The following is a 27,193-nucleotide window of genomic DNA, read 5'->3' as shown; positions in this document are numbered from 1 at the left end:
TCTGTTTCTTTTGTGTGAAAAGCTTATGGCTTCAGCCTGGCTGCTGTGAGTCGGTTCTGAGGTGCTCTCGTTCTCTTCCACATTTTGTGTTTTGTGAAGTCCCTCTGGAGATGAGGGTTCTTTGTTTATAGAATAAGGCATGAAAGGCAGAATCAGTCACAGAACCTGTGGGTGGCTGAGGCTGTAGGGACCTCTGGAGGTCACCTGGTCCAACCCCCTGCTCCAGTGGGGCCACCTTGAGCAGTGTGCCCAGGACCACGTCCAGGTGGCTTTTGAAGATCTCCAAGGAGGGAGACCCCACAGCCTCTGGGAAAGGCACTAAGGAGGCAGTAAAGGCATGAAAGGTGCCTTTCCCTGACAAGTACCTCTACTATTCAGGCCGCTTGGTGGGGATGGAGATGTGGTGATAGTGCCTGCTGGTATAGAAGAACCCACACATTTTTTCAAAAGAAATCATCTTGGCTTCTTTGTAAGAGTCCATGGACTCTTAAGCCCACTCCTAGAGGCCCGTGTCTTTCTTGCTGCTGCTTATCCAGTTGCTGGGCCTGAAAGACTCGTTGCTGGTAGCCACCACGGCTGAGAATTTGCACATGGCTTCCAGCAGAAGTCTCTCAGTAACAGTGAAGAAGCCATTGCAGCAAATTATGTGCCCTGGAGGTGCCAGATGATGGGGTTATTTCAGTTTCTCCTTTTCCTCTGTGAGCTGTTTTGACTTTCTGTATCGGCATTACTTGGAGCTGCCTGGGGAATGGGCAATTCGGGCTTCGGTTTTCTGCATTTTTGCAGTTGATTTTAAAGTGCTCTTTGCATTCAGTAGCTGTTGTGGTTTTGTCTCTTCTGAAGCAGAGGCAATGTATGGGCTGGAGACATTTCTGGACACGCACTCTTTGACATCTACAATTTTGGAGGGGCTCAAATGGCTGAAAAGGGATGACTGACACGAGGCAGTTCACTGAAGCCAGCATATCTCGGTGCCCCAATGAAAGGCTAGCTAATGAGAGCCAGATTCAGCAAGGCTGAGGTGATACTCATGGGGAGAGGTGGCCAAGGCCATGCTGTTGCTGCTGGGGAGAGGCTGGGTGCACAAGTGAGCAGGCAGCCTCAGCACATGCCCGTGATCCCACTGGCTCCCGACGAGCTTCCCCACGGCAGTGACCTCCTCCCACCTCTCTGTGTGCAAGGACGGGAGGGGAGGGAGAGCGGTGCCCCTGCAGATACGCCACCTGTTTGAGGCTTTCCCAGTTAGGAACATGACCTCAGGCTCCGTGCGGAGGACACGGGACTGTGCCGGCACCGACAGAGCGGTGCTGTCCAGACAGACACAGCGCCTAGCAAGTGCTGGGCTGGGAGTGCTGAATGCCCAGCTGCCTGCTCTACCTTAAATCCCTTGGCACAGTCCCAAGGAAATAGGATGCCGTTAAGGACCGTGCCATGCCTTTCCTCCTTCGTTCCCCACAGGACATCACCCCATCCCTCACTTCAATGAGAGCGTTGGATGTTCGTCCTTGGCTGTGCTGTGCGGGCTGGTGGGGGGCTGCCTGCACCCTGGCACTGGTCCCCGTCTGTGCTCCTCCCTTCAGCCCCTGGGCTTTTTCTCATACAATCCAGCCGCTTAGGTTTTGTCCATGGACAATGTAGCATATGGCATACAACTGGCATGGCTGAAAAGTCTCGCAGCTATTTGATGGGTTCTTTCTCAGCTATTTCAAGTGTCCCCTTTGGCCAGCTAGCCATGGAGCACTGTAAGAGGGAGTTCCCCCTGCAGGCTGTGCTGCCTGAAAGTCCACAGCCAAAGGTGCACTTCTGCTGACATTGCACCCAGCTGTGCCCTCCCACTGCTTCCTCTGCACTGCCACTGCTGTCATCTGGCCCCTGGGTGAGCTGGCTCTGCTCTATAAGCCAGCAAACACTAACACAGCAGATTTAAGGATGATTTTCTGCCCCTGCAGTGGGGTAATTCAAAGCACAAAGGCCAGAAGTGTTGCAAAGCCAGCAGTGAGGGGAAGGAATGGGGTGGACTTCCCTTTTGGGGTAAGCCACTTACTAGAATGGACATTTGTCTCATGAAACTGTGCTCTCAGACCAGTCTGAACTTGGAGCCTCGTTCTTGCAGTTGCAACTTCATCTGTCTCTGTGCTACCACCGAAGTGCTTTCTGTGCTTCTCCATCAGGCTTTCTGCATACAAGTGGCCTGTAGCAACAAAGGCAAGAGGCATATTGGCCATCCCACGACTGGGTAGGTCTTGCTCGGAATTACAAGGATTGCTTCTTAGGTGCTGGCAACACAGGCTCACCTTCACTGGGGTTCAATTCACTTTGAGAGGAGCAGCTTAGGTAGATTTTCCAGTCCTCGGTCTCCTGGGTAAGGAAGAGTCATGCTGGTGGCACACTGACCTCTTGTAGTGAGCCCACTGTGGTCCCACAGCACCTGCCTTGCTCGTCTGATTTGCTTATAAGTATAGAAGAAGCTGTAGGGGGTGAGGGCACTGGTGGTTCCAGGTCACAGTTGTTGTGAGGTGGCTTTGAGATCCAGGACAAACAATCAGTCCCCAATCTGCCTGCACGTTCTCATTGCTAACAAGGAGGAATTGCGCAAGGGTAGGAGCTCATAGACCTCCAAGCCACATCGTGCTGTGCCAAGACAGGAAATCAATCCTCACGTGAGTGAATGTGCTGTCTGTTTTTGTTTGTTTGTGTATATGTTGGCTCTATATGTGTTTGTTTGTACTGAGGTGGTAATCAGAAGCTGTGAAGTCATGTACTGGAACAATGCTGTAGTAGATGCTGCACAAACACGCAGCAAAAAACACGAATCCTCCCCAGAGACCTGCTCTCTGAGCAGAGATGGGGCTGATTCTGCTTCCAATGTATTCTGAAGGGAGCCTGCAGACAGAGATAGAAGAGCAACATCAGGGGTTATTCAGAAAATTTCTGGACCAAAATATTCCCCACTTCCCTGAGAGGTGGGGCTGGCTTAAAATGGTTTCTTAACCTCAGCTGGTCAGACTTGCCAGCGATTTAAATTTAAAATTGCTACTGAGATGCTGAGGAAAAATGATGAAATCTGTCTGCCTGGCGGAGTCCGTGGGATTCGGTGTGGTGCCTTGTCCTCCTGTCTTGTGAGCTCTCGTACTGGGCACACAAGCTGGGAGTGCCCTGTTCCTGTGTTGTATCGCAGGATATCCCACCTTTGGCACTGGGCAGCTTTTCGTGGAGTGCAGGAAACCAGCTACGTGTGCTAGGTGCTGCAGTGAGACAGAGCCTGTGCCAGAGCTGCCTGCTGTGCCCTGGCCTTGGGCAGTCCTGCCGAGGGAGGCTCTCAGCAGTGGTTCCTTCAAGACGAGGAGCTTCAGCTGGCACCAGCCTTCTCCTGGCTCAGCACCTGCTGAGAAGGCATGGCTCGGAGATGGGCGGCTCTGGGATCGCTTTGGTGGCTCTGGAGCTGGTGATGCTCAAGGTTTTGCTCCTTACAGCACAGGCTGGGAGATGAGTGTGACTCCCCAGGTCCCTTGATGGCGAGGAGGAGGTTTGGAGCCGGGCGGCTGAGGGAGTGCAGGGACCTGCCACAAGCCAGGAGGCCCCGGCCCGAGCTGTTTGGAGCAGGGAGTGCTCCAGAGAGCAAAATCCTGGGGGTGTTAGAGGCCCTCCCAGCACGGGCTAGCAGCAAATCCTCCCTCGTCTTGATCTCAGCCTGAATCTCTGCCCGGGGAAGCAAAGCCCCGCCGGATGATTGCGCGGGTGGAGCTGCACCTCAGCCCAGAAGCCGAGCTAAATGGAAACAGCTTTGTTTTCCTAAGGCTGGAGTATCGGAAGAATTCCTGTTTGTTTAGCACGGGGTGGAGAGGGCTCGTGCCCCTGTCCCTCTGGCTGGACGCCTGCCTGCTCTGTGGCCACCTGTCCCTGTGGCCAGCAGCCCGTGGGGAGGGACCTGCTGCTGCCACCCAAAGGTCCCTCCTGGGGGAGCGGAGTGCCGGGTGCCCGGGTGCTGGGCCCGTACCCACCTCTGCCCCCGAGACCGTGCTGCCCAGGCAGGATGCGTGCACTGGGGTAGGGAAGCAAGGCCTTCCTCCTCCCAAAAAAAAAAACAGAAGATGTGACCGGGACCTGCAAAGCATTTTCGCAGCAAGCCGGGCAAGGGGAAAGGAAATAGCTGTGGTACAAGGTGCTGAGACATGGTGCAGACGGCTCAGTACAGCTAAGCCCTGGAGAGCAGGGAGCTTCCTCCGGGAGGGCTCTGTTTGGGCAGGGCAGTTGCTAGGAGTTGCCGGCTGGTTTTGGGGTGGAAAAGGAAGAAGGCTGAGTCGGGACATGCCCTCCCCGAGTCCTGGTCTCCGAGCCTGCTCTCCAGCACCCAGGAGGAGACATCTCCTCCCTTCCTGATGCGAGGAAGGGCTGCTTGCAGGCCCGGAGGAGCTGTGGCAAGCGCTCCTGGCCTGGCGAGGCTGGGGGAGCCTCGTGCCAGCAGGGAGGCCCTGCCAAAGTCTCGCTCCTCTCTCCGGGAAGCTAATGATGAGAACAGCAGGGAGCAGGCAGGAGGCAGGCTCTTGGGTGTGCAGCAGAGGTTACTGGATGGAAAAAGTATATTTCCCCCCTTCTGAAAACCAGCTGAAGCAACTCGTCACGGTTAGAGAGCAGCTCCTGGTCTGGTGGCAAATGCCTCGCGTGCTCATTTCTGAGGAGAGTGGCATCCGTGGCATACCACGGCTGGATGTAAAGCTCTCCAGCCTGGGGTGGCCACTTGAAACATGACATTGAGAGCTGTGGCTTGGCTAAACCAGCTGGATTAGCTTGTCATTGAGGGCTAGCAGATAAAATGAGAAATCAGTGCAGTATCATCTGATTTTTGAGGATGCTGCTCCAAACAGAGCAGTCTTCATTGTTAAGGCAGTATCTGCAGCCTCCTGTCTTGACAGCTTTGAACTTCCCATGGTTATGAGGAAACTGGAGCTTCCTTGCTGCCTTACCTGTGCTGCTGTGGAGTGTCCAGGACAATTTGTCCCCTGCAGTGACACAGAGGGTGTTAGGAGGAGGTTGGTACTAGCCACCCACCTACTGAACAGGCTCCTGGTCTTCTGCTCATTTATGACTATCATTCAGTTTATACTTATGAGGGTTACAACTTATTAATACCCAATTAACTACAGGAAATAAAAGCCATCCTGGTGGAGAAGTCCCTCTGTGCAAGCGCACTCCCCTTGTGGGGGCTGTTTCCTCCTTTGCTTGGGATGAGACCAGCTCAGGAGATGACTTTGAATTCCTGGGGTAAAATGCTGGTGCCAACCTTGCCTTCCCCTCTGCGGCGTGTTTATGCTTGTTACTTGAATGGCAAATTTCCCTAAAGCAGATAGGCTCTAATTGCAGCCTTCTGAGGTGCTTCCCTATGGCAGTATAGTTTTCACAAGGTGGCCAAGCACTTATGTTCCTTGATCCAGAGCCGACTTTGAGTAGATATCTGAGACTTTATTAAAAAATTGAAACTGAAAAGCCGGTGCCAGTCCGTGTGAGAATATGCAAAAATGAGATTCCACTCAGGGCAATGAGAGCTCCATAAGTTCCAGGTCTCAGCCCCTCTCCTGTTTTGACACAGTTGAAAGCCCTTGGCAGGCTGTCTGGGAAGCCTAAAGGAAAAACTCAAGCTACCCAAGAGGAGTGTAAATGTAATTTTTCTTATATAAAAATACTTCTATTTTTAAATTGCAAGATACACCTTCTCGAGCCTGGCACCAGATACACTTGCTTGACTTTCTGGTGCTTTAAAGCTGTCAGCACCATTCTGGTTTATGTGTTTTATGTATTTACTTTCTAGGGGGTTGCATACACTTCAGAGCAGCGGGAGGATAGCGAGCTTTTCGGGCTCCTTTTAAGCTCCAAATATGGTCTTTATATTAGGCCTGGTTCTTCTGTACCTCCTCGGGAGCCATTCCTATAACTTAATTCAGCCTCTAGGCTTTGGGAGAAAACGTTCAAATGCACTTTTCCTTCTACCTGAAAGAAAAATGCTGCTGCTGTCAGCTTTGTCTGAGACTACATGCTAGACAGCAGCCTGCACAGCAAATGCAATGTGCATGTGATGGGTGAAGTAGTACAGAAAATCCAGTTTATAGCTGATTTTATATACTACACATCCATCACTTGGGACATTTATGACCATACAATTTATATAGCAGTTGTGTGAAAAAGAAAGATGTTTAAAAAGCACCGAGGCCACACGATCAAACACTGGAGAATTTTTCCCCGGTGCCTGCATTGGTTTGTTGTCCAGCTTTCTTTCAGCTTCCTTGTGCATACGGATTATGCTGCAGTTTCTCATACCTGGTCGTATGCTGCCCTTTTTGGTTTAAGCTGGTACTTAAGCAAAATCAAAGGGGTTCTCTTTGGTTCTGAGTGTTTTCATAAATTACCGAGTGCTGGCAGGACTTGAGGGATGGATTGAAGCTGATTTGGTACAAGGAGGGGTTGAAATGGAGATGTAGAAGTCCCCAGAAACTAAGCATTTGCAGGAACTATGAACAGATTCAGAGTGGAAAAATATTATCTGTTACAGCCGAAGGAAAAAATCCTCCATGGGAGGAAGAAATCCAGAAGAAGTAGAGGCTGAGGTTTTGCAGAGTGGGAGCAAACAGCAAATTAAGCAGCAGAGAGCAATGCAGTGTGGCTGCACATGAGGGACCAGGCGTGCTTGGGATGTTGGAGGCAGAAGACCCGATTGCATGGGCTTTTTTCCTGTGCTCCCCGGGGTCCTGCACTTAGCCAAGGTGGTTTTCATTGCCAGAAAAGATCCTGGCAAATTGGAAGGGTGGGAGCTGAGGGGAACAGTTAACAGACCCACATCTGAGCCAAAAACTGGCCTGGGAGCATGAGGAGCACGCTCAGAGCCTGAGGCTATGTGGATGGGGCAGGCAGCATGTATTATTAGATTGCCTGTGCCTCGGCAGGGTGGCCACCCTGATTTCTCAGTGACGAGGCTTGCCACAGCACCAGAGTGCCAAACTCTTCCAGGGGCGTTAGGACAGGCTGATAACAACACCGGAGCTCTGCCTTCCCTGTCCCTGTCCCTGCTGAGGGCTGGTGCCCAGGCAGTGCCTGCTCCTGGTCCCTTCCCACCGCTCACAAAGCCTGCTCCTCCCTGCTGGTCCCCGGTGTGGGAACCACCACAATAGGATAGGATAATTCAGTTGGAAGGGACCTACAAAGGACAGCAGGTCCAGCTGCCTGACCGCTTCAGGGCTAGCCAAAGATCGAAGCAAGTTATTGAGGGCGTTCTCTAAATGCCTCTTGAACACTGGCTTTGAGAGTGGGCAGCAAAGTGTGATGTCCCAACGAGGCTCAGTGCTGCAGGTGAGGGAATCCTGTGTGTGGCAGGGGATGGAGAGACGTGGAAACCTAACTGAAAGGAGCTCATAGACCCAAAGGCCAGGGTGTCCAACCTGCATACAAGCCACTACTTTAAATCGAAACATGAGTGTTCCCAGGGTGAGTGGGTGTCTCCCACTGCTGTAGATGAAAAGCCTTTTTACCAGCAGAGAGGATTAAACACGTCTCCTCTCCACCCTGTGCCCCCTGGGCATGCTTTTCCCCCTGCTGGCTGTGGGAGAGGCTTTGCCTGCCCTCTCTATGCCCGTGTAAAATGGGGGGAGGCTGCTGGCTGCCCCCACTCACCAGTGCACGGGCACGTGTGGGTGTGGGGCTGAATAGGGCGATGTGTTTCCTCAGGGCTTTGAAGCAGGCAGCTCGGTGGAGGGGGCTGGAGTTGCTCACCAGCAGGATGAATGCGAACTCCATGCTTGTTTTCTGCCCGCCGTAGAGGGGGACAGGTCACCCCGCCTTCAGTGTGCCCAACGCCTCTGCTGGGAGTTTCATCAGATGGGTTTGGGGTCCTGGCATTTTGCAGTCCCGCTTGTGGCCCTCCAAGGGGTCAGCACCCCAAAATCTGACCGAGCCAGCCAGGGCCCCCTGCTGCCGTGCCAGCCCCGTGCCGTGCCCGGCTGCCTGTCTGAACCCTCCTCGGGCCGGGCAGGTGCTGTTCCCATGCCTGGAGAGCTGGCCCGCTTCCAGGGAGGCAGTTGCTTGCTCGCTAAAGCGAGAGCACAAAGACGAGCAGTGACGGCGTGGCAGGTGGAACGTGTGGCGTGTGGGGCAAGGTTTCATGACAGCAGAGAGCTGAGCGGAGACGTGTGAGCAGCCGCTCTGGCCAGGCTCCTACATCCAAGTGGGACAGAGACTGGAAGGAGGAATGGGGTGGGCACTCACCTTGACGTCCCCGTGACAGCCCATCTGGCAGGAGATCTGGCTGCGGGTGACTGGGAATCGGGCTCGAGGACACCCGGCTGGTCATTCCTGTGGCCTCTCCCCAGCCAGGAGGGTCTTCTGCCCCACCACCTGCTTCTCCAGGCCAGGAGAACTTCTCCTGCCCTCACCACCACCCTGGAGAGCAGGGAACTCACAGGGGGTACCGGGGCTGAGGGCAGCCACAGGTGGGACAGTGATAAGCCAGGGCTGGGCAGGTTTCAGAGCTTCCTCTGCTGCTCGTGGGGATGATAAACGGAGCTGAGATTTATGGACACCGTGTGGGTGGGCTTGAAGTCAGGTGCCTTGTGTGGTGTGGTTTCCCCCTCCTCCCTGCGTCCTAACAGAGCTGTCTTCCTTGTCAGCATGTTTGCGAGCTAATTGATAATAGACTTCAGTGCTCTCGAAGCTGTGCCCCCCCTGTGCTCCGGGGCCTGGAGCCTGAGCCATGAATCCCGTCTGCCTGCTGAGGAACCTGCTCCGAGTCCAAGAAAGGGGAAGTTTCTGGTCTGCGGTCAATTTGCTGCTTTCCAAGGCTGGCTGCTTTCCTCTCCCCCTGTAGACACAGACACTGGTGTGGAGGCTGCCCATTCTTCTGTGATGCTTTAGTGGAAAATCGGCAACCGCAGAGCATTACAAAGGGGGAAGTGAATCACTGCCTTTGGTCCCTGTGGCCTCAAGCGGCAAGGGCGCCTGGCCAAGGGGACAGGCGAACGGACAAGACAGATACCGAGCATGTTGTTTGGTGTTTCAAGAGCAGGGGAGAGCCCTCCTGTTGTCCTGGCAGGTTATCAGGGGCTGAGTGTGACTCAGCCCCCGTCCTGGCTGCGAGCTCTCCTCTTGGAGCAGCCGGTGCAGGCTAAGGCTGGAGGAGCTGGGGGGGTTCCCCGCTGTGAGGAGCCTCGCTCTGCAGCCCCGGGGCCTCGCTGTGGGGTGTCCCAAAGCCAGTGGTCCCCCTCTGTGTGGGTCCAGCCAGGAAGGCCCCCTGCCCATCCCTGCTCCTTAGGCAAGAAGCAGCAGCCGCTTGGGAAGGGTTGGCCAGCAGGAAGCAGGTGGCAGCAGCCGCTTCCCAGGGCAGCAGGTTGGTGATGGACAGACAGAGCTGCTTGGACTCGGGTCTGGAGATGGGGCTTCCTGGCTCCTGGGAGATGGATCCTTCTCTGAGGGCCTCATGTCTTCACTTCTGTTTTGGCCAGCCCTATCCCGCTCCCTGCTGCTGTCCTGCTGGGAAGCACCCATTGCTCCGCAGCAAAAAGTGGTCCCTGTGTGAGCTCACTGATCTGTTTCCAGCTCCAGGAGTGATTTTCCAGCCCTGGTCCACGTCTGAGGCTAGCACCCCCTGCCCACACTGTCCAGGATTCACTCTGCAGTGCCTCAGGCTGCCCACCCGGCTGTGGTCAGCCAGGCTTTGGGTGTGGAGAGGGCAAGGCAGCCCGGATGAAACAAGAGCAATACTCCCGTGGCACTTGGCTCTGCGTTTCCTTTACGCAAGATGCGAAGTGCACCACTTCCAAGCTCGCTAGCGATCTGGCCAAAACCAACAGCTGAACAAAGAGCAGCCGAGAGAAGCGAAATCCAGGAAAGACTGAGGTGTTGCTGGTAGGGAGAGGGAAGTGCTTTGAAGAATTTGCCACCTTTGCCTCCAGCCCCAACGAGGGTAGCTGCCCGTGGGTCACGGAGAGGAGCCGCAGCTGTACGTCCACCTGGAGTCCTCATGGCTTTTGTTTACCCACACCAAGCGCGATCATCAACAGTGACCGGAGCGTTTGTCAAAATACTTTCTATATACAGTGGGTTAGGAAAACAGTTTTGCTTTTTGGACCCTGAGGTCACGGTGATTTCGACTTGGTTATTGTGATCCTGTGTGCCGGGTCTTGAAATGACAGGCTCGTAAAGGAAAATGTGGTTGGTTCTTGGTTCAGAAAACAGCAGTTGTCGCATTCGTCAGTGTGGCTACCAGGAGCCTGCCTGCTCAGCCTTCTGCTCTCTGTCCTCTGTGGGGTGAGAGGTACCAGGTGAGACCAGCAGGACAGGCATCCCTGCTCCTTAGGGGCAGTACTGCTTCCTCTGCCTTCCCTTCTGGACCCGTGCTTCCCCTCGGGCACTGCTGCTGTTATTGGGACGCAGCAGGGTGGGTGTCCCAGGGCAGCACAGGAGAGGTGTCCCAGGAGCCTGCAGGCTGTCCCTGCCCCACAGGCTGTGCCTGACACGGAGAGAGCTGTCAGCAGCTCTGACGGATGAAGAGCAGGGAAACCAGCTGCTTGGCAGGCAGTTGCCTATAAAGGAAGAGACCACTGCCTCTCTGCAGAGGCTCCATGCGGCAGAGATCTGTGCTGGCCTTGTGCCTGGCTGGAAGCGTGGAAGTGAGTAATGCCGCGCTGGGGGAGGCTGTGAGACTGAATGAATGTGAAGCCTTGGGACTTTCAGTGCCCCAGAGCGCAGCTCTCGAGGTCTCAACCTCCTCTTCCTCTTCAGTGCCTCTTCCTGGAGCAGGTGCATGGTGAGAGGTAGCATGAATCCTCCCTCAGTGGGAAGCCCTGTGGTGATCTGGAGCCGCCCCGTCTGTTCTCTGTCCTCTCTGTTCCCCCAAGGACAAACTCAGGGGAGAGAACTTGTGGCACTGAAGATCTGTTAGAACTGAACTGGAACTGAAGTCTCTAGAATAAAGACTTCAAGCTCTGGACATATATTAGGATCCACCAAATGGTTGGGGGTTGCTAGCGCCTTCTGGCCAGGTCTGTGCTGACATGAGGAGCTCAGGGCCCATTCCCTGAAACCCTCCAAGCGAACCAGTTCCCCTCTGCCCAGCGTGGACTGACTTTGACAATTTGGAGGGGAAAACCTCTGTTTTATATTCCCTGACCTTGAGCCAGCCGCTTGGCGTGACTTAGGGATGGATTGAATCTGACAAACCGGGATGGAAAGACGCCCTTTGCCATTGATTTCTGTGGCCTGGGGTAGCAGGGTGTTACCCAACCCAGTGTACAAATCCCAGAGCTCATCTGCCTAGAATAGAACCAAATAAACAAATTAATTCAAAGCAAATCTGCCTCTCCCCGCTGCGACACACACTGGAACGCTGTGCCAGCAGGATCCCAGTAGGATGGCTTGTCCTCTAGTATGGTGAGGCTTGGGGTAACGTTCCTCCTCTGTTTTTCCTTGATGAGGCTGGCACTGCCTGTCTGCAGTGAGCCCATAGAATCCACTTTTCTTCATAACCGAGACACTAATGAGTACTTTCTGGAAAGCTCTTCATATGTTTGCCTTTTTTCCCCTACAAAATCTGATGATCCTGGGAATCATCAGAGTTGTCCCCAGAGCTGAGGGACAGAATTCCTTTATGCAGGCCATGGGCTGTGCCCAGCCAAGCCCTTCTGCTTGCACATGGCACGCTCCCTTCCTCAAGGATAACCATGGTGTGAGTATTCTCAAGCACCAGAGCTGATAACTCTTTGCCTCGTGCCACTGGCCACCCTTACCCAGCGACTCATCAAAACTCAGGGTTCAGGGTGCCCTAGGATGATCAGCACCAGGACAGTAAGCGTTGCAGGGCTGGGGAACTCTTGCCTTTTCCCTTTTGGGTGCTTCTACCTATACAAAGCCAAGTCCTGGAGCCCCCATGTTCACCCATAGGACTACGCTTGGGATTTCTCACCAGAAATCAGAGAACGAGTGTTCCTCAGCTCCCAGAGCTTGGTAGGGCTCATTTAGCCTCCCTAGAGCTCTGTGTGGCTTTTCCTTCTTTCCTAACCAAGGAAGTGGTGGCACACCACGTAGCAAAAGAGAAGGCAACAGGAACCAGAAGTTTCCTTGTTGGCAGCAGGGCTGGATAGTAGCTTAGAAATGTGAATTTTGTGATTTTAACAACAACAGATGTTTTTATCAGTAGGTTACACCCCTGATGAATTTTGTTATCCATCCCTGCTCATTGACCAATGCTTTTTGCTCTGCCTCCATCCCTGCATGACCTTTAGCAAGACTCCTCTCTGAACAGCATGTAAGCCTTCGGTCTGCAATGCTGCCGTGCAGGGAGCATGGGTCACCTGTGCTGCTCCCTTCTCAGGACTCCTGTGCCTGCCTCCTTACAGCAGCTCAGCCGCTTCACCTTCACAGGCTTTCCTGCATTAGAGACAAATAGGCTGCAGGTATCCAGTCCGGGGACTTGTGTCAAGGCCAGAAACCATCAATAGATCAATAAATAAACTGAAAGAGCCTCTGTGACAGCACAGATAACTAATCTTCATTCATTTATATCTGCAGCGTTCCACTGATATGTCCTAGAAGTACTCTTTCCTCTCCTGAAGCCATGCTATCAGGACCCCACTGCTTTGGTGGTTTTTGGCAGAAGGAGGGCAGCGAGACTGATGCACGTGGGTATGGGCGTGATTTCCAGCAGGGAATAATTTGGCTTTGGTTTGCAGATGTCGTTTCATGCTTTGCCTTTTTATGCTGTTTGTTAGATTACAAGGCTCTTTACACCTGGCAGTTTGTTCCTGTGGAGAAGCCCGTGCCCTGTAATCAGAGCACCTCTTCATCTTCTTTTTGATAAATTGAAGAGATTGACAACTTCAGGTTTCTTAAAGAATGGCATTTTCACCAGCCCTCAAATTATTTTTGTCATGTTTTTTCCTGTTCCTTCCCTGGTTTTTCAACATCCTTCAGAAAGTGTGACATATTTCACGTCAGAACTAGATGTGATATTTTAGCATATACGCTCCCTGCTGTGATGAGGATGTGCAGAGAGGTAAAACACCTCCCTGTTCCTGCAGTGTTTCGCTACCCCGATGTCAGGGTATCGAGCTGACAGCTTATATTTAATTGCTTGTCATTACCCCTGAAATCTTCTCAGAATTGCTGGTTTCCAGGGTAGTCTCCTATCTGCAGCTGCTGCCTGCATTCCTTCTTTCTAGAAGTGTAATTCTGCATTTGGCTGTATTAAAATCCCATATTGCTTGGATGGATTTGCCCTCCAAAGTGATCCAAACCGCTGTGTATGATTGCTCTGTTCTCATCACGATACACCACATTGCAAATTTGTGTGTCAGCAGCACACATTATCAATGTCGATCGCATGTTTATTTCGAAATAAAAATATTTATTTCCAGATGAAGTTGCAGAGCCGTGCCAGACCTCGTACTGATCACTCTGGAACCCATCTAATTCGCTCCCCAGTGACAATTGCTTCTTGCGTCCTGTCACACCGCCAGTTTGTTATTCATTGCACATGTGCTTGATTGACACTCTACTGCTGTGTTTATTTTTTTATCGGCGTAGCAAGGCCTCCAAGCCTGTCGTGTGTGTGTTTGTAATTCTATCAAATGATGAAAATGGACTCGTTTGAGAAGAACAGCTCTCCATAGACCTTGTTGTCTCGACCTCATTTATATATTCCTTTCCTTTAGTTCCTAATTAATCGACCTGTGCGTCATCTTTTCCAGTATGTTTTTCGGGGTTGATTCCTGGCTCCCTGGCCAGCAGTTACCTTGTGTATCACGCCTGACCTGCTCAAATACCAGCGTGCTGTTAGCTGCCTTTCCATCTCCCCAAAACCTACCATTATGCCAAGACAGCCAAGCCAGGAATATCAGTGAGCCAGAGCTGCTGTCAGCCAGCTCTCGTTGGATTATCTGCTCCTATTGATTTTAGAAATCCGTGCTCCCAGGCGACACTGTAACACCTCCCCTGTGCTGACTGTGACAGGGAAAATGGCAAAAACCATACAATGTGATGGACGTCTTCATGCACTTCAGTGGGAAAGGGCGAGCCTCTTTGCCCCAGCTGTTCAGTCAGAGAGGGAGGTGTTGGGACGGACAGGGTAAGACAAAAACCTGTTGGTGCTTATGCTTGATTTTGATGGAGTCTGAGGCTGGGATGTTGAAAGGAACTTGGGGCACTTATAGGAATCGGTTCTGGATCATTTTCTCGTGTTTGTGACTCTCGTGGGCCAAGCTTTGTTTATTTGGCTCAGCGTGGCACCGGGGATGTCCCCGGGCATGAGGAATATCCGTTCCTTTTTCCTCTCCCGCAGGACCCAGAGCAGAATCGGCTCTCCTGTCCCCCCGCAGCACACGGGGCCCTCGCGGACTGTCCGGCGGTACCCAGCCAGCCATGGCCAGCTCACGTCTAACGCGCTCCCCAACGGGCACGGGCACGAGCAGAGCAGCTCTGGGCCCCACGCGGCTTCCCAGGAGCACACGTTGGCTGCAAGGGGTAAGGCCTGCAGGGATGTCACTCTCTCGGGGCTTCTTCTTGTGTCCCGGGGTGTCACAGGAGGTCCCAGACATCCCTGTAGCACCTTGGAGGTGGGGAGAGGAGGAGACCTCAGCTCCGAGGGGGAGAAGGGAGCAGAATGGAGAAAAACGGAGGACTGAGGAGAGAGGGGTGAGAATGGTGATGCTGCTGAGCGTGGTGAAGAAGGAGACCCTGCTGAGGGGGAGGAAAATGCTGGCAGCTGGGGAGATGTGACAGATGCCTCCTGGGGCTGTTGAACATCACCCCAGCGTGCTGCCCTGAAGCGGGGATTGCCTCAGCCTGCAGGAATGGTGCCTCCCAGCTTCTCTCTCTGTTAGAGCAGCCCCGGAGGTCAGATTGTGTAACCAGCACCTAGTTCTTCCCTTTGGCTGCCCCCTTTGTGCCTTCTGACATGAGCAGGGATCAGGCCAGGCTGCCTGCGGTTCCAAGGCAGAGCCTCAGCAGCTCCCCAGCTAGGACAGATGCAAGTTGTCTTCTGCAGCTTGGCTGCCCCTGAAGCCATGGCTCCCCAAGGAAGCTCCAAGGCACCATGTAGCATCTCAGCCCTTATAAGTAGGGCTGCGAGCCCGACTGAAGTTGCAATCCGAAATTAGGGGTTGAAACGGGAAGAGTGGGGGGCGAGAACAGCAAGGGGGGACCCACAAAACTGCTGTCTTGCTGGGCAGGGATGGAGGGCTCTGGTGTCAAGCCAGCTAGTTCGTGGTTGCACAACAGCTCTGCCTGTTGTTCATTTTCCACAAGCCTCCAAGAGCTGTCAGTGCAAGTCTCCCCCGTACCTAATGTGACGATAGCAAGGGACCAGGGCAGGAGTGCAGGTAACCGCAGGAGGTCAGCAGACACTCGCAGGGAGACATGGATATACTTCAAAACCTCACGCTGTCCTTGACGGACACCGCTGTGGTTATTTGTGTGGGAAGCTTGTCAGTGGCTTAAGGGCAGCCAGGCTCCATGCTACTGAAATGGTCTGAGAAGGACTGGTGCTTAAAACAGGGAAAAAAATAATAATATTGGAGTTCAAGTCCTTGCTCTGGGAATGCACGGGAGCTCGAGATGCAGATTAAGCGCCCCTTGGTCTGGAGATGCTTCTTCCACTTAGCACTGTCCTTCTCCTCCATAGGGGCCAACCTGACAGAGAAGATCAGGAAGATAAAAATCGTCTTCACGCCCACCATCTGCAAGCAGACGTGCCGGAGCGGGCGCTGCTACAACAGCTGCGAGAAGGGAGACACCACCACTCTGTACAGCCAAGGGGGGCACGACCACGATCCCAAGTCTGGCTTCCGCATCTGTGAGCACCCCAAGGCCCCCAGCCCGCCTTTGTGCCTCTCCCCCTCTCTCCTCCTTCTGCCTTCCCTGCCTCTACAGAAGGAGGGCTTGGGCTGGTTGGGGATGGGAGGAGATGGCCTCTCCCAGTGCTAGAAAGATGTCTCCTGGAGTCCTTGGGGCTTACTCCATCTCTGCCTCTGGGGGAAGAAGACAGACCTTGCCTCATTGCTCTCTTTCCTGGGCAAGCAAATTCTGTTTCCATCCCGCCCCAGGTAGGGGGACGCATGCACTCGAGTCAGGCCTGCAGCCAAACCCCGCCGCCCCCTCCTTCTCCGAGCCAGCTCACTGCTTTCATTGGCATCCAGTCCTGGGGCTGACTTTCATCACCTAATTTCCTCCTGTTCTCTCCTTTCACTCACGTGGCAGCCAGGAGAGCTGGCTGCAGGTTGCAAGCTGCTCCTATAGACAGGGCTGCAGAAAGCTCTGCTTGCCTTTGAGAGCTGCTGGGACTGCTCGGCAGGTCACTGGGATACCCGGCTGTGGGGTGGGCACGTTGACCTCCAGCCAGCTATGGGAGCAGCCAACGGGACCTGGTGGGACTGCTCCTGAAAGCCTCTGTGACTCTCAGGTTCCTCCTACACCGAGAGTACAAAGTCTGGCAGTTGCGGACAACGAGTGTTACGGGGTTTGTGGTAATTTATGCCTGGATCCCAGTCCAAAGCGTGTCTGTTCCCCCCAGAACTGTCTGCTGGGCTCGAGCACATGAGCTCCCAGCAGGGTGGGAGCTCGTCCCCTGGGGTGAACATCACAAGCCGTGCTGGGATGTGCAATAGCAGTGTCTCATCTCACGCTGAAATGAGTCAGGATGATCCGCCGGGAAATCCCATGCCTTGCCCAAGTGCTGCTCACACGGAGAGGGTTGCTCCAGCCATCTGATGAGGCCAGAAAGACGTGACTTCAGTTTCATCAGCGGAGGCTTTTTTTCCGAGCAGACGAATTGCTCGCAGTCCTGTCCCACTCCACGCTTCCCCCACCCCAGCTGCTGGCAGGGCCAGGGCTGGCCGGGAGAGAGGCCCTGCATGTGGCTCCCTGCCTGTTCTCTCCTCTGCCTCTCCCGTCCCTGCTCAGCTCCCTCCCGGGCCGGGAGGCAAAGCCCTGCCAAGTGGGGAGGGGGCTTGCGATCCCCTGATGCAGAAGAGCAGGAATTGTGCTGACTTGGCTGCCTGCAGACACCCCACGCTGGCCATGGCCCCAAGCGAGGGCTCCTCACCGAGTTATGGCCCCAGTTCTTTGAGGGGCTCAGGGAGGACCCCAGATTCCCCACGTGCTGGGTAGTGGGGTGCAGGGGGGACAGGGTAGGCCCCTGGGGCACCACAGGGCTCGTGCCAGCCCCATGCCAGCTCCTCAGCTAGAGGCAGTGTCTCGGTGTCCCCACTGAGCTGGTGTCCCTTTGCCTTGCAGACTTCTGCCAGATCCCCTGCCTGAACGGAGGCCGCTGCGTGGGCCGGGATGAGTGCTGGTGCCCCTCCAACTCCACGGGGAAGTTTTGCCACCTGCCCGCCCCCTCTCTGGAAAAGAAGCAAGGAGGGAGAGCGCCCAACACGCTGTCCGGCAGCTCCATGAAGCACTCCACCTACACCCTGCCCTTGTCCAACCAGCTGGGTGAGCGCGGCCGTGTTGAGTCAGATTTCCTGAATTTTGTAGTAGAATTAGATTTGAAAACCCATCCTCACCACCATTTCCCATGCTGGTGGCTCCTTTATGACACCAGTTTCCTCTGCCAGAAGCCCAGGTCTCCCTGATATCTCTGCCTCTTCCTCCACGGCTGCTCCTCAGACCGTCAGGGCAGCCATTCTCAGCCCCATGGAAGCCACTGTCTCCTTATGCTTGCAGTTTTGGGCTAGGTTATTAGAAAAGTGGTTCTCCTAGCTTCTGAAGGGCCCAGGTTGCTGGAGAACACTTTTGGTAGCTTTGTACTGTTTTCGGGACAAAGCATAGAAGCAGAAAACACTGGTGGGGCCAGCAGACACCTCCTCTCTTATAACTTTGGTGTTGGACAAGACACTCTTCAGGTGCCCGACGGCTGCCAAATTGTCACGATTGTGCCCTAAACTTGCCTTCCAGCTTCCCTCAACCCTTCCCTGGTGAACGTCCACATCAACCACCCTCCGGAGGCCACCGTGCAGATCCACCAGGTGGCCAGGGTGCGGGGCGACTCGGAGGTGTCGGAGGAGAACAGCGTGGAGGCCGTGCTGGTGCCTCAGCCGCCCGCCGCGCCCTGGCACACCTACACCAACGCCAATGGCAACAGCATCGCCACCGAGGGCGGCCGGCAGCAGAGACCCCCGGGGCTGCTGGGGAGGTGCTTTCGGGAGGCTCTCCACGGGCAGGTAAAGGCTCACCCGCTGGGTTTTGGGGAATGCGTGGGGATATTGCTTGTTCTGTGGGTGGTGTGTTTGCCTATGGGGCAGGAATGGTAGCTTCCATCACGTGAATCTGTTCGGTGTGGACAGCACCCAAGTCCTACGGGCACGGGCAGCGATGTGTTACGTGGGAAGAATGTATTGTGTGTGTTACTTGGGAGGAAAATCCCTTGTTTTGGCCCATGCTGTTTTGCCCCGAGCAGGCTGTGCCCCGGGGCAGCGTAGCCCAGACTTGATAGCTTTCACACACAGTCTCGTTTAAAAAAGGGTGCCCTATTTATAGCAACATTTACAGCCACGCTCTGTGATTGCTGTAGGAAACGTATAAAACATAGGAAAATTCCTTTCCCTCTCAGACGATAAATGAAAGTCTGATTTCCATGGAACGTCGCCTTCCTGGGCAGCTCGGTCAGGGCTTGGGAAGCAAACACACGTGAGGGGCTTTCTCACCCCCGTCCCGCAGTCATCATAATTTCTTATTTTGTCTCTCCCCATATGTTTCTCTTGCGTCACTGGAAAAGTATTGGAGGTTTTTGGCACCCACAGGAACACCTGTGAGTTCCCTGGAGCTGCTCGCTCTCAGCGAGACCCCAGCGGGGCAGCCTGGGACTCTGCCTCCTCTCCCTGCTCAGCCCTTTCCCAGGGCTGCTGCTGCTTCCTGTCCCATCCTTTAGTTGTTCCCATCCAAGACACCCCTAACTGGATTCTCCAGATAAATAAATAATGAAATTGGACCCCAGGCATCTCAGAAGGGGGCTGGAGAAGCCCTGTTCCTCTGCGGGCAGACAATGGCACTCTGACCCCCGGAGCAGGCTTGCCTGCCCCGTGGCCAGCTCAGGGATGCTCTCAGGATCACTGCAGCTCCCTCCAGCAGCTCCAGAGCAGGAGGTCTCAGAAGAGGTGAGGGGGAGGCAGAGGTGCTCCAGCCACACTCACACCTTGCTTGGCTGCATCGGGGCCGGTCTGTGGAGCCCGGCGGGGTGCGCTCGCCTCTCCCGGCTCAGCCTGCAGCCCAGCTGATGGGAATGCAAGCGCCGGGCACGCCGCCATCCGCACGTGGACGGGGGCCAGACCTGGCCTGTGGGCTGCGGCGGCTCGGCTCTGATGGGGAAGCCTGTAATCCAGAGGGCCTTGCCGGGGGGTTGAAGCAGGGGGGGAGAGACTCATTAAGCAAAGGAAAGCGCCTGACCGCCAGCTCCCTGCAGGGCTGGAGTGGTGCACCCATTTTGCTGGCTAATCGGCCAGGCGCGGGGCTGAGCTGAGGGCTTTGCCGGGTGATATCATCTCTGGTGCGTGTTCTGCTCCACTGGATGTCCCCTTCCTCTCCGAGGGGTGCAGGAGAGGGAGCCGTGTGTTTTTCTGTCTGCAGAACTGTTTACTGTCTTAAACTGCATCCCCGGCCCTGCGGGGAGCTGTGCTGCGAGCACGGTGCCGGCGGCTGACCCCGAGCCTTGTCCCTGCTTGCCAGCCAGGCGGGATGGACGCTCGGTCCCGACCCCAGCCTGGAGGGAGACGCCTGACCTCCTGCTCCTCTCTCTGCAGTGCACCAACCCCCTGCCGGGGCTGACCAGGCTGGAGGACTGCTGCGGCAGCGTGGGGCTCTTCTGGGGGGTGGACCGGTGCCTGGCCTGCCCCCCGCGGCCAGGTAAGCACCGCTGCCAGGGCATGGGGAGCTGCGGTCTGCGTGGGTGCTGGCTCCACGCGTGGCACGTTGCCTCCACGGCAGCCCTGTGCTGCCAGGGGTCCCTCCGTGCCAGACCCATTCGGAGGGAGAAACGGGAAAACAACGGCCGCGGTTTTAGGAGGTGCAGTCCCATATTAGCAGAGGAGGCTGCAGACTCGGTCCTATAGAGTTACGGGCTTGCTCTCAGCCCGACACGGGCTTGGCAGGGGCTCTGGAAATAACACTACATCAAACAATTGGCAGGAGCACACCCGCTGTCCGTTCCAGGGGCACAGGCATCCAGCGCTGCTGCGCCGGTGCTGGGGAGCTGGACGGGCCCACCCGGCCCCGGCGGGGATTCCTCGCACACCCGGCAGCACGTGTGTGTTGTGGGGAGGGTGTGTGCCATCCCAGCTGGGGTGGGGGGCTCAGCCCATCGTCTATCACCCCCCCACGCCTTGCAGGGGAACGCGGAGGGGCTGTGCTGAACGGCTCCTGCCTGGGGGGCAGCCCCCATGGGAGATGTCCCCCTTGCACGTGGCCGTGCTGCCCACCTTCGCTGCCCAGGGCGTGGGGGCTCAGGGCTGGGAGATGAGATGGGATGAGATGGGATGGGGTGAGATGGGATGGGGTGTGAGGAACCAGCTCTAGCCTCTGGTGCAGGCTGGATGCAGAGCAGGGCAAGGTGCTGGCCTGTGCCAGCACTGCAGGGCGCTACAGGAGGCTGCCGCTCAGCTCGGGCAGGCAGGGAGCTGCTCCCTTCTTTCCTCCCTGCTGCCCTCCTTCATCGTTGCTTGGTTGCTCATTCACGTCTTCACCGCACAGAAGTGCTGGATCAGACCCAGCGGTGCTCTGACCACAGAACAGAGGTGTCCAAGGCAGGAGGTTTTGTGCCAGTGTGATTTCGGTGCCTCCCAGCTCTACCCCAGGGCTGTCTCTCCCTCCTGTGTACACCTCCCAGAGCTGTTTGCATCTCTTTGTCCTCCCTGCGCTGCCCTCATTCAGCTCCTCCTCAGCCAGGGGGTAATGCTGTCTGGAGCCAAATTCCTTGCAATCACAGACTGGGTTGTCAGCATCCTGGAACCCAGTGCAGCTCCGAGGAGCTCTGCCTGCTGCCATTTCCCTGCTCTGCCGTGGCCACGGGCCATGCTGCTGCTGGCCTGAGCTCCTCCGTTCGCCAGCCCCAAGGGAGCCCTGGGCACACCAGGGTGCGAGTGACCACACGGCTGGGGAAATACCCCCAGAGATGCCTCAGCCCCTTCTTCTTCTTCCCATTGCACTCCAGTATTTTATTTCTAATGAATATCCGACTTGCACACCCCCCCCGGTCATGGCTTTCTCCTGCCCACCTCACAGCAGTCTCCCGCTTGCTCTATTTCCCCACGACCCCTCCATCAGGGGAGGCCTGCTCAGCACTTCTGTTAGGCTGCAGATGGCTCCCAAATCTCTGCACCTCCTTTCTCCTTGCCCATGCCAGGATGCTAGGCTTCTCTCAGCCGTCATGGCCAGAGCTGCAGCAGGGTCTCCTCTGCTGGACTTAGACCATCAGGCTTCAAAATCATTCCTTAGTCACAGGTTTCCTTGAAAACAGCCATGAAATACCCCCATGTGCTCTTTGCAGTCAGCCAGCTGAACAAATGTGTTTAAGAAATGCCTCCTGACTGCCAGCAGGTCCCACTCCCCCGGCTCGGTGCACGCCTGAGCCCCAGCTGCAGCTCCAGGGAGGTTGTCGCTGCTGGTCCTCATTGAGTGGACAGACACTTGTCTGGCTTTTTTTTCAGATTAATTCCATGGGGATAAGAAAAATGTATCCCTGTGGGTCTGCTGTCTTCCTGTGCCACTAGAAAATCCCGTCCTCAGTCCCTCTGGCTCTGGGGGATACAGTTTCCCTATGGAGACCAAATGGGTCATGCTGATTTTGGCAGGAATTCAGGCTGGCTGAAGGGGCTGTTTTGGTCCTCTTTAATTGTGTGCAAGCATCTTCCTCTGCTGGCTACCTCTGGCTGCCCTGTAACCATCCCCACATGCAGAAGACCACACAGTGCAAGCGACGGGAGCTGTGGGGCAGGCACTGGATGAAGGCACACTTTTCTCGAGAGGGCTGACTTTGCATACAAGAACTCTCACCCTGGGGTAGAGCCAGGGAAACACTCCTTTCTCTGTGATCTTTCTGCTTTAATGGAGCCACCGAGTGCTGTAACCCTCTGCTGGGACTCCCAGGTCTTCTGCTTTTCCAGCGTGACGGCATCTCTCTGCATCGCCCCTGCTGCAGACCACGTCCCGCACTCACGTCCCTTCTGTCTCCTGGGCTTGCTGGCTCGCGTTTCCCTCTCTCAGAGTTGCTGGGCTGTCACTCGGTGACCTGCTGTCACGTGCGCAGAGATAACATGTCCAGTGACTGCTTCCAGCTTTCCTCCTGGCACGGCGATCTTCGGCATTGCACTCGTGCGTCCCGGGGAGGCATGCACCAGAGCAGACTTGACAGCTCTGGGAATTTCATTCCAGCAACCAGAGACAGAAATGGCAGAAGCGAGCTCAGTGTAAACACTTACAAATGTACAGAAGTGCAGCCAGGCAAGAGCTAGACAAATGGGGAACTTGTTTGGATTGACTGTCTGCCCGAGACACTGATTGTTAGTAGAGTCTGGATACGTCCGGATGTCTCTGTCGAGCGCAGCTTTCATGTTTGGTGCATGTTTGTGTGCGGAAAGACATCAGAGGAGAGGAGGAAACCAAGGCAGGCATCTGTCCGAGTGAACCTGCCATGACCAATCCCTGCTATTCTTTGTGTTTTGCCTCGCCTCAGAAAAGCTAAGGCACTTGCATGCCGTGTCTGCACTCTAAAGGGACGGTGTTCAAAGCTGGGGTCAGAACAGAGGGAGAGGTGCGGTGCGAGCAGGCCAGGGCTGTCCGCAGAGGGGGTTACATCGCAACAGGAGGAAGGTAAAGCCCAAAGAAAGCTGGTAGTGTGAGAAGGGAATCAGGCTGAGGAAGCTGCTGGAGACAGGACACGTGGACACGGCGGGGAGGAAGCCCAAACACAGGCAGGGCGTTGGAGCAGTGCCAGTATCAGGCACGCTGCTGGGCAGATCTGCTCCTGCTTACCTACCAGACCACATCCAATTTTGGGGCATATGGTGGCCTGCGGAGAACATGTTGGAGCAAGGACAAGTGATGGTCTGTGCAAAGTAAAACCAGCAAGGTCCAGAGAGTGTTTCATCTTTCCCTGGAAGCTACAGGTCAACTGAGGTCCCAGGGAGGGTGTGAGCTGGTTTTCCTTGAGCATTAGGATACCTTGGTCCTCCTCAGGCACATGGGGGCAAAGGAAACAGGTAACGCAGAGTTTTTTTCTGAAGGCAAGGTGTTTGCTATGGTGTAAGACCAAGTTTCTCCCACCTCAGATTTATTTTCTTTCACTTTTGAACTCCAAGACTTACCAGAGGGACTGCTTGCTGAGGTGTGCAGCTCTGAAAATCCCCGGGGTTTCTCCGGTAGAAGACACAAAGTGGACAAGCAGTTGGCCAGTAGAGGAGGGGGTTGCACTTGCTGAGATGAGGCCTTCTGTGGCTTGTCCATGCCCCAGGCCCTCTTCTGTTCCACCTCCTCCCTGACTCCACAACCTCACAGTGCTTCAGGAGAAACCCACACCAGCGATGCACACCCTCTGCCATGCAGGAGCTGCCAGTTTGGGTGGATCTGGGGGATTTTCTGAGCACGGCAGCAAACCAGCATCTTTGAGGTGCTGGTTTTTCAGTGCCCACTGTCCTTATTTCATGCTGCAGCACAGGCTTGCAAGCAGCCTGAGCGTGGGCTCAGCCACGCACCATAGTGCCGGTTGTGCTCGCTGCACATCTCCCCGTGCTGCGTGAAGAAACAAGTCTTCGAAGGGCTATTGTTTTGTTTTCTTTCCCCCTCCCCATGTTTTTTCAAGTTTTTTGTCCTAGAGAAAAGTCTGAATTTCACTGGAAAGTTGGATCCTGTAATGTCTGGCTTGGCGTCCGCCGCGCTCCCCAGGCAGACCTCCCACCGCGCGAGGGGTGGCAGCTCACCCATGGAGCCGGCTCCGCGAGCCACACGCTCCTCTGCGCCGTGCCTGCAGGCGCTGAAACAGCAGCAGGAATCCCCTTGAAAACCAACCCCCTGGTCTGCCCTTGTTGCAATCAGATCCGGGTGGATATGGAGGGGAAAAAAAAAAAAAAAAAGAAAAAAAAAATGGAAATACGGGAAGGAGGCTACAGAGGGGGCTTTTTCTGCACTGTGTGCTGTGAAGTCTTATCCTGTAGGAGTGCAAAGCTTTCATGAGAGCCCCGTTTGGTGGTGTTCCCATTTTGCTCATCGCTCGTGCAGTATTGTGGTCTCAGTGCACAGCAGCACAGCGCTGCAGAAGTGTTTCAAGCACAGAAGTCCCTCGTACCGCTATGGCAGCAGAATGACGTTCCCTCTGTTGGAATGACCCCAAAGGCCAGCAGTAATTACCAGCACCATTTTCCCCTCAAGCATCTTTTTCACCTTGAAGATCCTTAGTGACTGTGCATGGACCAGAGGGCTTGGTTTCATGTTGTACATTACCACTGGTGCCTGCCTACCCATCCCCAGCTTCCAGAGCCTTTGCTGGGGCATTGGACAAAGTCCTGAGGGAGCCTGCCTACCACAGACCATCCCGAGGAGAGGAGAGATGTGACAGAGCAGGACCCAAGGTTTCGTGTCCTTCGCTTGTCCATTCTGCCCGGGAATTCATCTTATCCCCACAGCCATGGCTCTTAGCTCTTGGCCTGACATCTTCAAGGTGTTTTCTCCCTGGAGGCTGATCATCTCCACACCAAACCGGGCTGAGGTTTGGCAGGGTCCACCACCCCACCACTCCTGGTTTTGTGAAACCATCCTGGCTCCTTTCTTCGCCCACAGGCTGAGAAATTCAGGGTGAGTGGAGGCACGGTGGCCACCCTGCTGGCTGCTTGCTCTGTGCCCAGCATAGGAAGATGATGTGATCCAGCTCTTCTCTGGGGCCAGGCCAGGGTCTCCAGAAATGACTGAGGTTCCTGAAAGTGGCAAAGTTCTCCTTTTCTTAGAAGTCATCCTGCTAGACTGCAAAATGCCCGATTTCCATGCATTTGTTTTCCTTCTCATTCTGTACTTGAAAATTGTCCTAGCTTAGGGTAGAGACGAGGAGATGAGGAAGGGCTGAGGGTGGGCAGATCCCTGTAGAGCCCACCCGTCAGTGCTGAGCCCACGAGGCAGAAGTGCCCAGGAGGCGATGCTCCAAAATCTCAGCCTTGAATCAGGAGCCAGGGCACCCTGCTGGCTGCACGCCTGAAATCCCTCTGCCCAACAGGTGCAAAGCTGCTCCATGCCCAGGCTCAGCCTCCAGGAGAATCTCTTCCTGGACAGAGTGTAGACAGACAGACAGACAGACACAGGAGGCCGGGACCTCTGCCCTCTCCAATCGCCAGATCTGCTTTTTCCCAGGCGTTGCCCCTTGCTGGGTTCCAGAGCAGCAGCCTCCAAACTCGTGCCAGTGGCGTGGGAGAGGGATGGATGCTGATCCCCTCTGCAGGAAGCTCAGGTGTCCTTGGCTGGTTTTTGAGGGGTTTTGCCACCTCTGCTGTTGTTCGGCAGGATCAGAGCTCATGGAAGGAAGTGATTTGCTGCAGTAATGAGCTGCAGGTTTCTGCAGACTCGCATTGGTGTGCCGAGGTGGCACAAGAGCTGCCCCGCTCACCCCCATCGCCACTGTTTTCTGCCTTGCCTTCTCCCCGGCAGCATCTGGCTGAAGGATGCTACGCAGGCTCCGTTTCTCTGCAAAAAGCTTTGTGGAGAGGGAGCAGGGCTCTGACACATGTCATCGCTGTTTGATCTCCAGCGTGCTTGGCTCCCCGTCGGAGGGCTTGCGCATAACGATGCTGCTTCGTTTGAGCGTCTGTTATCACATTGTGCTGAGGCTGACAGATGCTTCCAAGCACAGTTAATGCCTGTCGGCAGCCCCGAGCCCACAGGCTGCGGTGTGGGAGGACCTGGAATCCCGCTGGGGCACCAGGGGTTGTTTTTCCCTTCCCAGAAGGTTGGAAGTGTACCCAGCGATTCCCAGTATCACCAGCACCCCCCTTTCCCTTAACACCCGGGTATTTACATGCACCTCCTGCCCACAATCCATGGCTGAACTGTTGAAGGGGGTGAGTAGATAGATTTTCCTTCATCTGGCCACTGAGGATCTCCTGCACCTAGAGAGCCTTGCAGCTTCATTTAATGTACCTGGGGAACCCAGGCTTTCTACTCTCCTGTCTGCTGAAGGGTGAGGAACGGCTTGTTGTTCCCGTACATTTCTTTGCTAACCCCAAATGTCTTTGAATGGCTTCAAGCTGCATCACAGGACAGAGTATCCAGGACAAAGAGTTATGGACAACCCTGTTTTCTGCCCCCAGCACACTGTTCTCTTACCCTTTGCAGGCTCTTTCCGCACATCTCCTGCCTGAGGCATGGTCTCAGTTTGTCCCTGGTTCTTGAAAGCTGCAATGTGTTAGGAAGCTGCCAGATTCTAGATACGGCTGTTGCCATCAAGGGCTTTCCATTTATGACGCCAGTGTGTGCTGCTGATGTGAGGCAGGAGGAGTTTGGGTGGTGGGAGTACGGCTGGACAGTCACTGAGCTCTTACACACACTCCTCATTTCCATTCATACGGTCCAGAATAATGTTATAAAGAGACCCCACCCTGGGAAAATCCCATCCCTAGACAAAGCACCCTTCTTTCTACCCCACCCCAGGCTTACTCACTCCTCAACCCTTCACCTCCCTGATTCCCTTTCCCTTGCTCCAAAATACAGTGCCTAACTTTGCCCTTCTTTATATTTATTGGCCACATTTTATTTGCCTGTAAAAACTTGGGAGAGGTTTAATTGTGCAGGTTATAGGTCATTTTGAAACCCACAAAGCTATTTTATTTATTTTATCTCTTTGGGTGAGACTGACTGGGGCAGGAAGAAAATAAAAAGAGGGAAAATGTAATAAACAGGCCCTGGCCTGTTATTTCAGCATCTTATCATGGACCTCCATCATTTCTTCTGCTCTGATCCCCCTTGTCATGTGCCACTTGGCTCTCCGAGCTGGCCAGGGAGGAGATGAGGTGGCACAGGGATGGATGGCAAAGCACAGGTAGCACCTCTGAGCCACCAGAGTGGCACCTGCCAAGCAGCAGAAGGCACCACTTGGGAAATGTGGCAGTGCCCACCTCTCCCTCTGCCCTGGGCATCATCACAGGCTTGCCCAAGGCACACCTTCTGCAGGGAGGGTGGAGGAGAAGGTAGGATG

At 54.9% G+C, this 27,193-nt stretch overlaps 1 protein-coding gene across 1 annotated transcript in view; it reads left to right on the top strand.

The window, feature by feature from the left end:
• LTBP2 (latent transforming growth factor beta binding protein 2) overlaps nt 1-27,193 on the top strand; it is a 57,299-nt gene that overhangs the window by 10,840 nt on the left and 19,266 nt on the right. Inside the window, 5 exon segments of the mRNA XM_032189240.1 lie at nt 14,315-14,496; nt 15,656-15,826; nt 17,266-17,466; nt 17,929-18,194; nt 19,770-19,872. Coding sequence (XP_032045131.1) covers nt 14,315-14,496; nt 15,656-15,826; nt 17,266-17,466; nt 17,929-18,194; nt 19,770-19,872 — 923 coding nt within the window.

This window comes from Aythya fuligula, chromosome 5 (assembly GCF_009819795.1).
Source record: "Aythya fuligula isolate bAytFul2 chromosome 5, bAytFul2.pri, whole genome shotgun sequence".
Lineage (NCBI taxonomy): Eukaryota > Metazoa > Chordata > Aves > Anseriformes > Anatidae > Aythya > Aythya fuligula.
The sequence above is the reverse complement of the archived record's forward strand: the minus strand, read 5'-3'. Positions and strand labels throughout refer to the sequence as shown.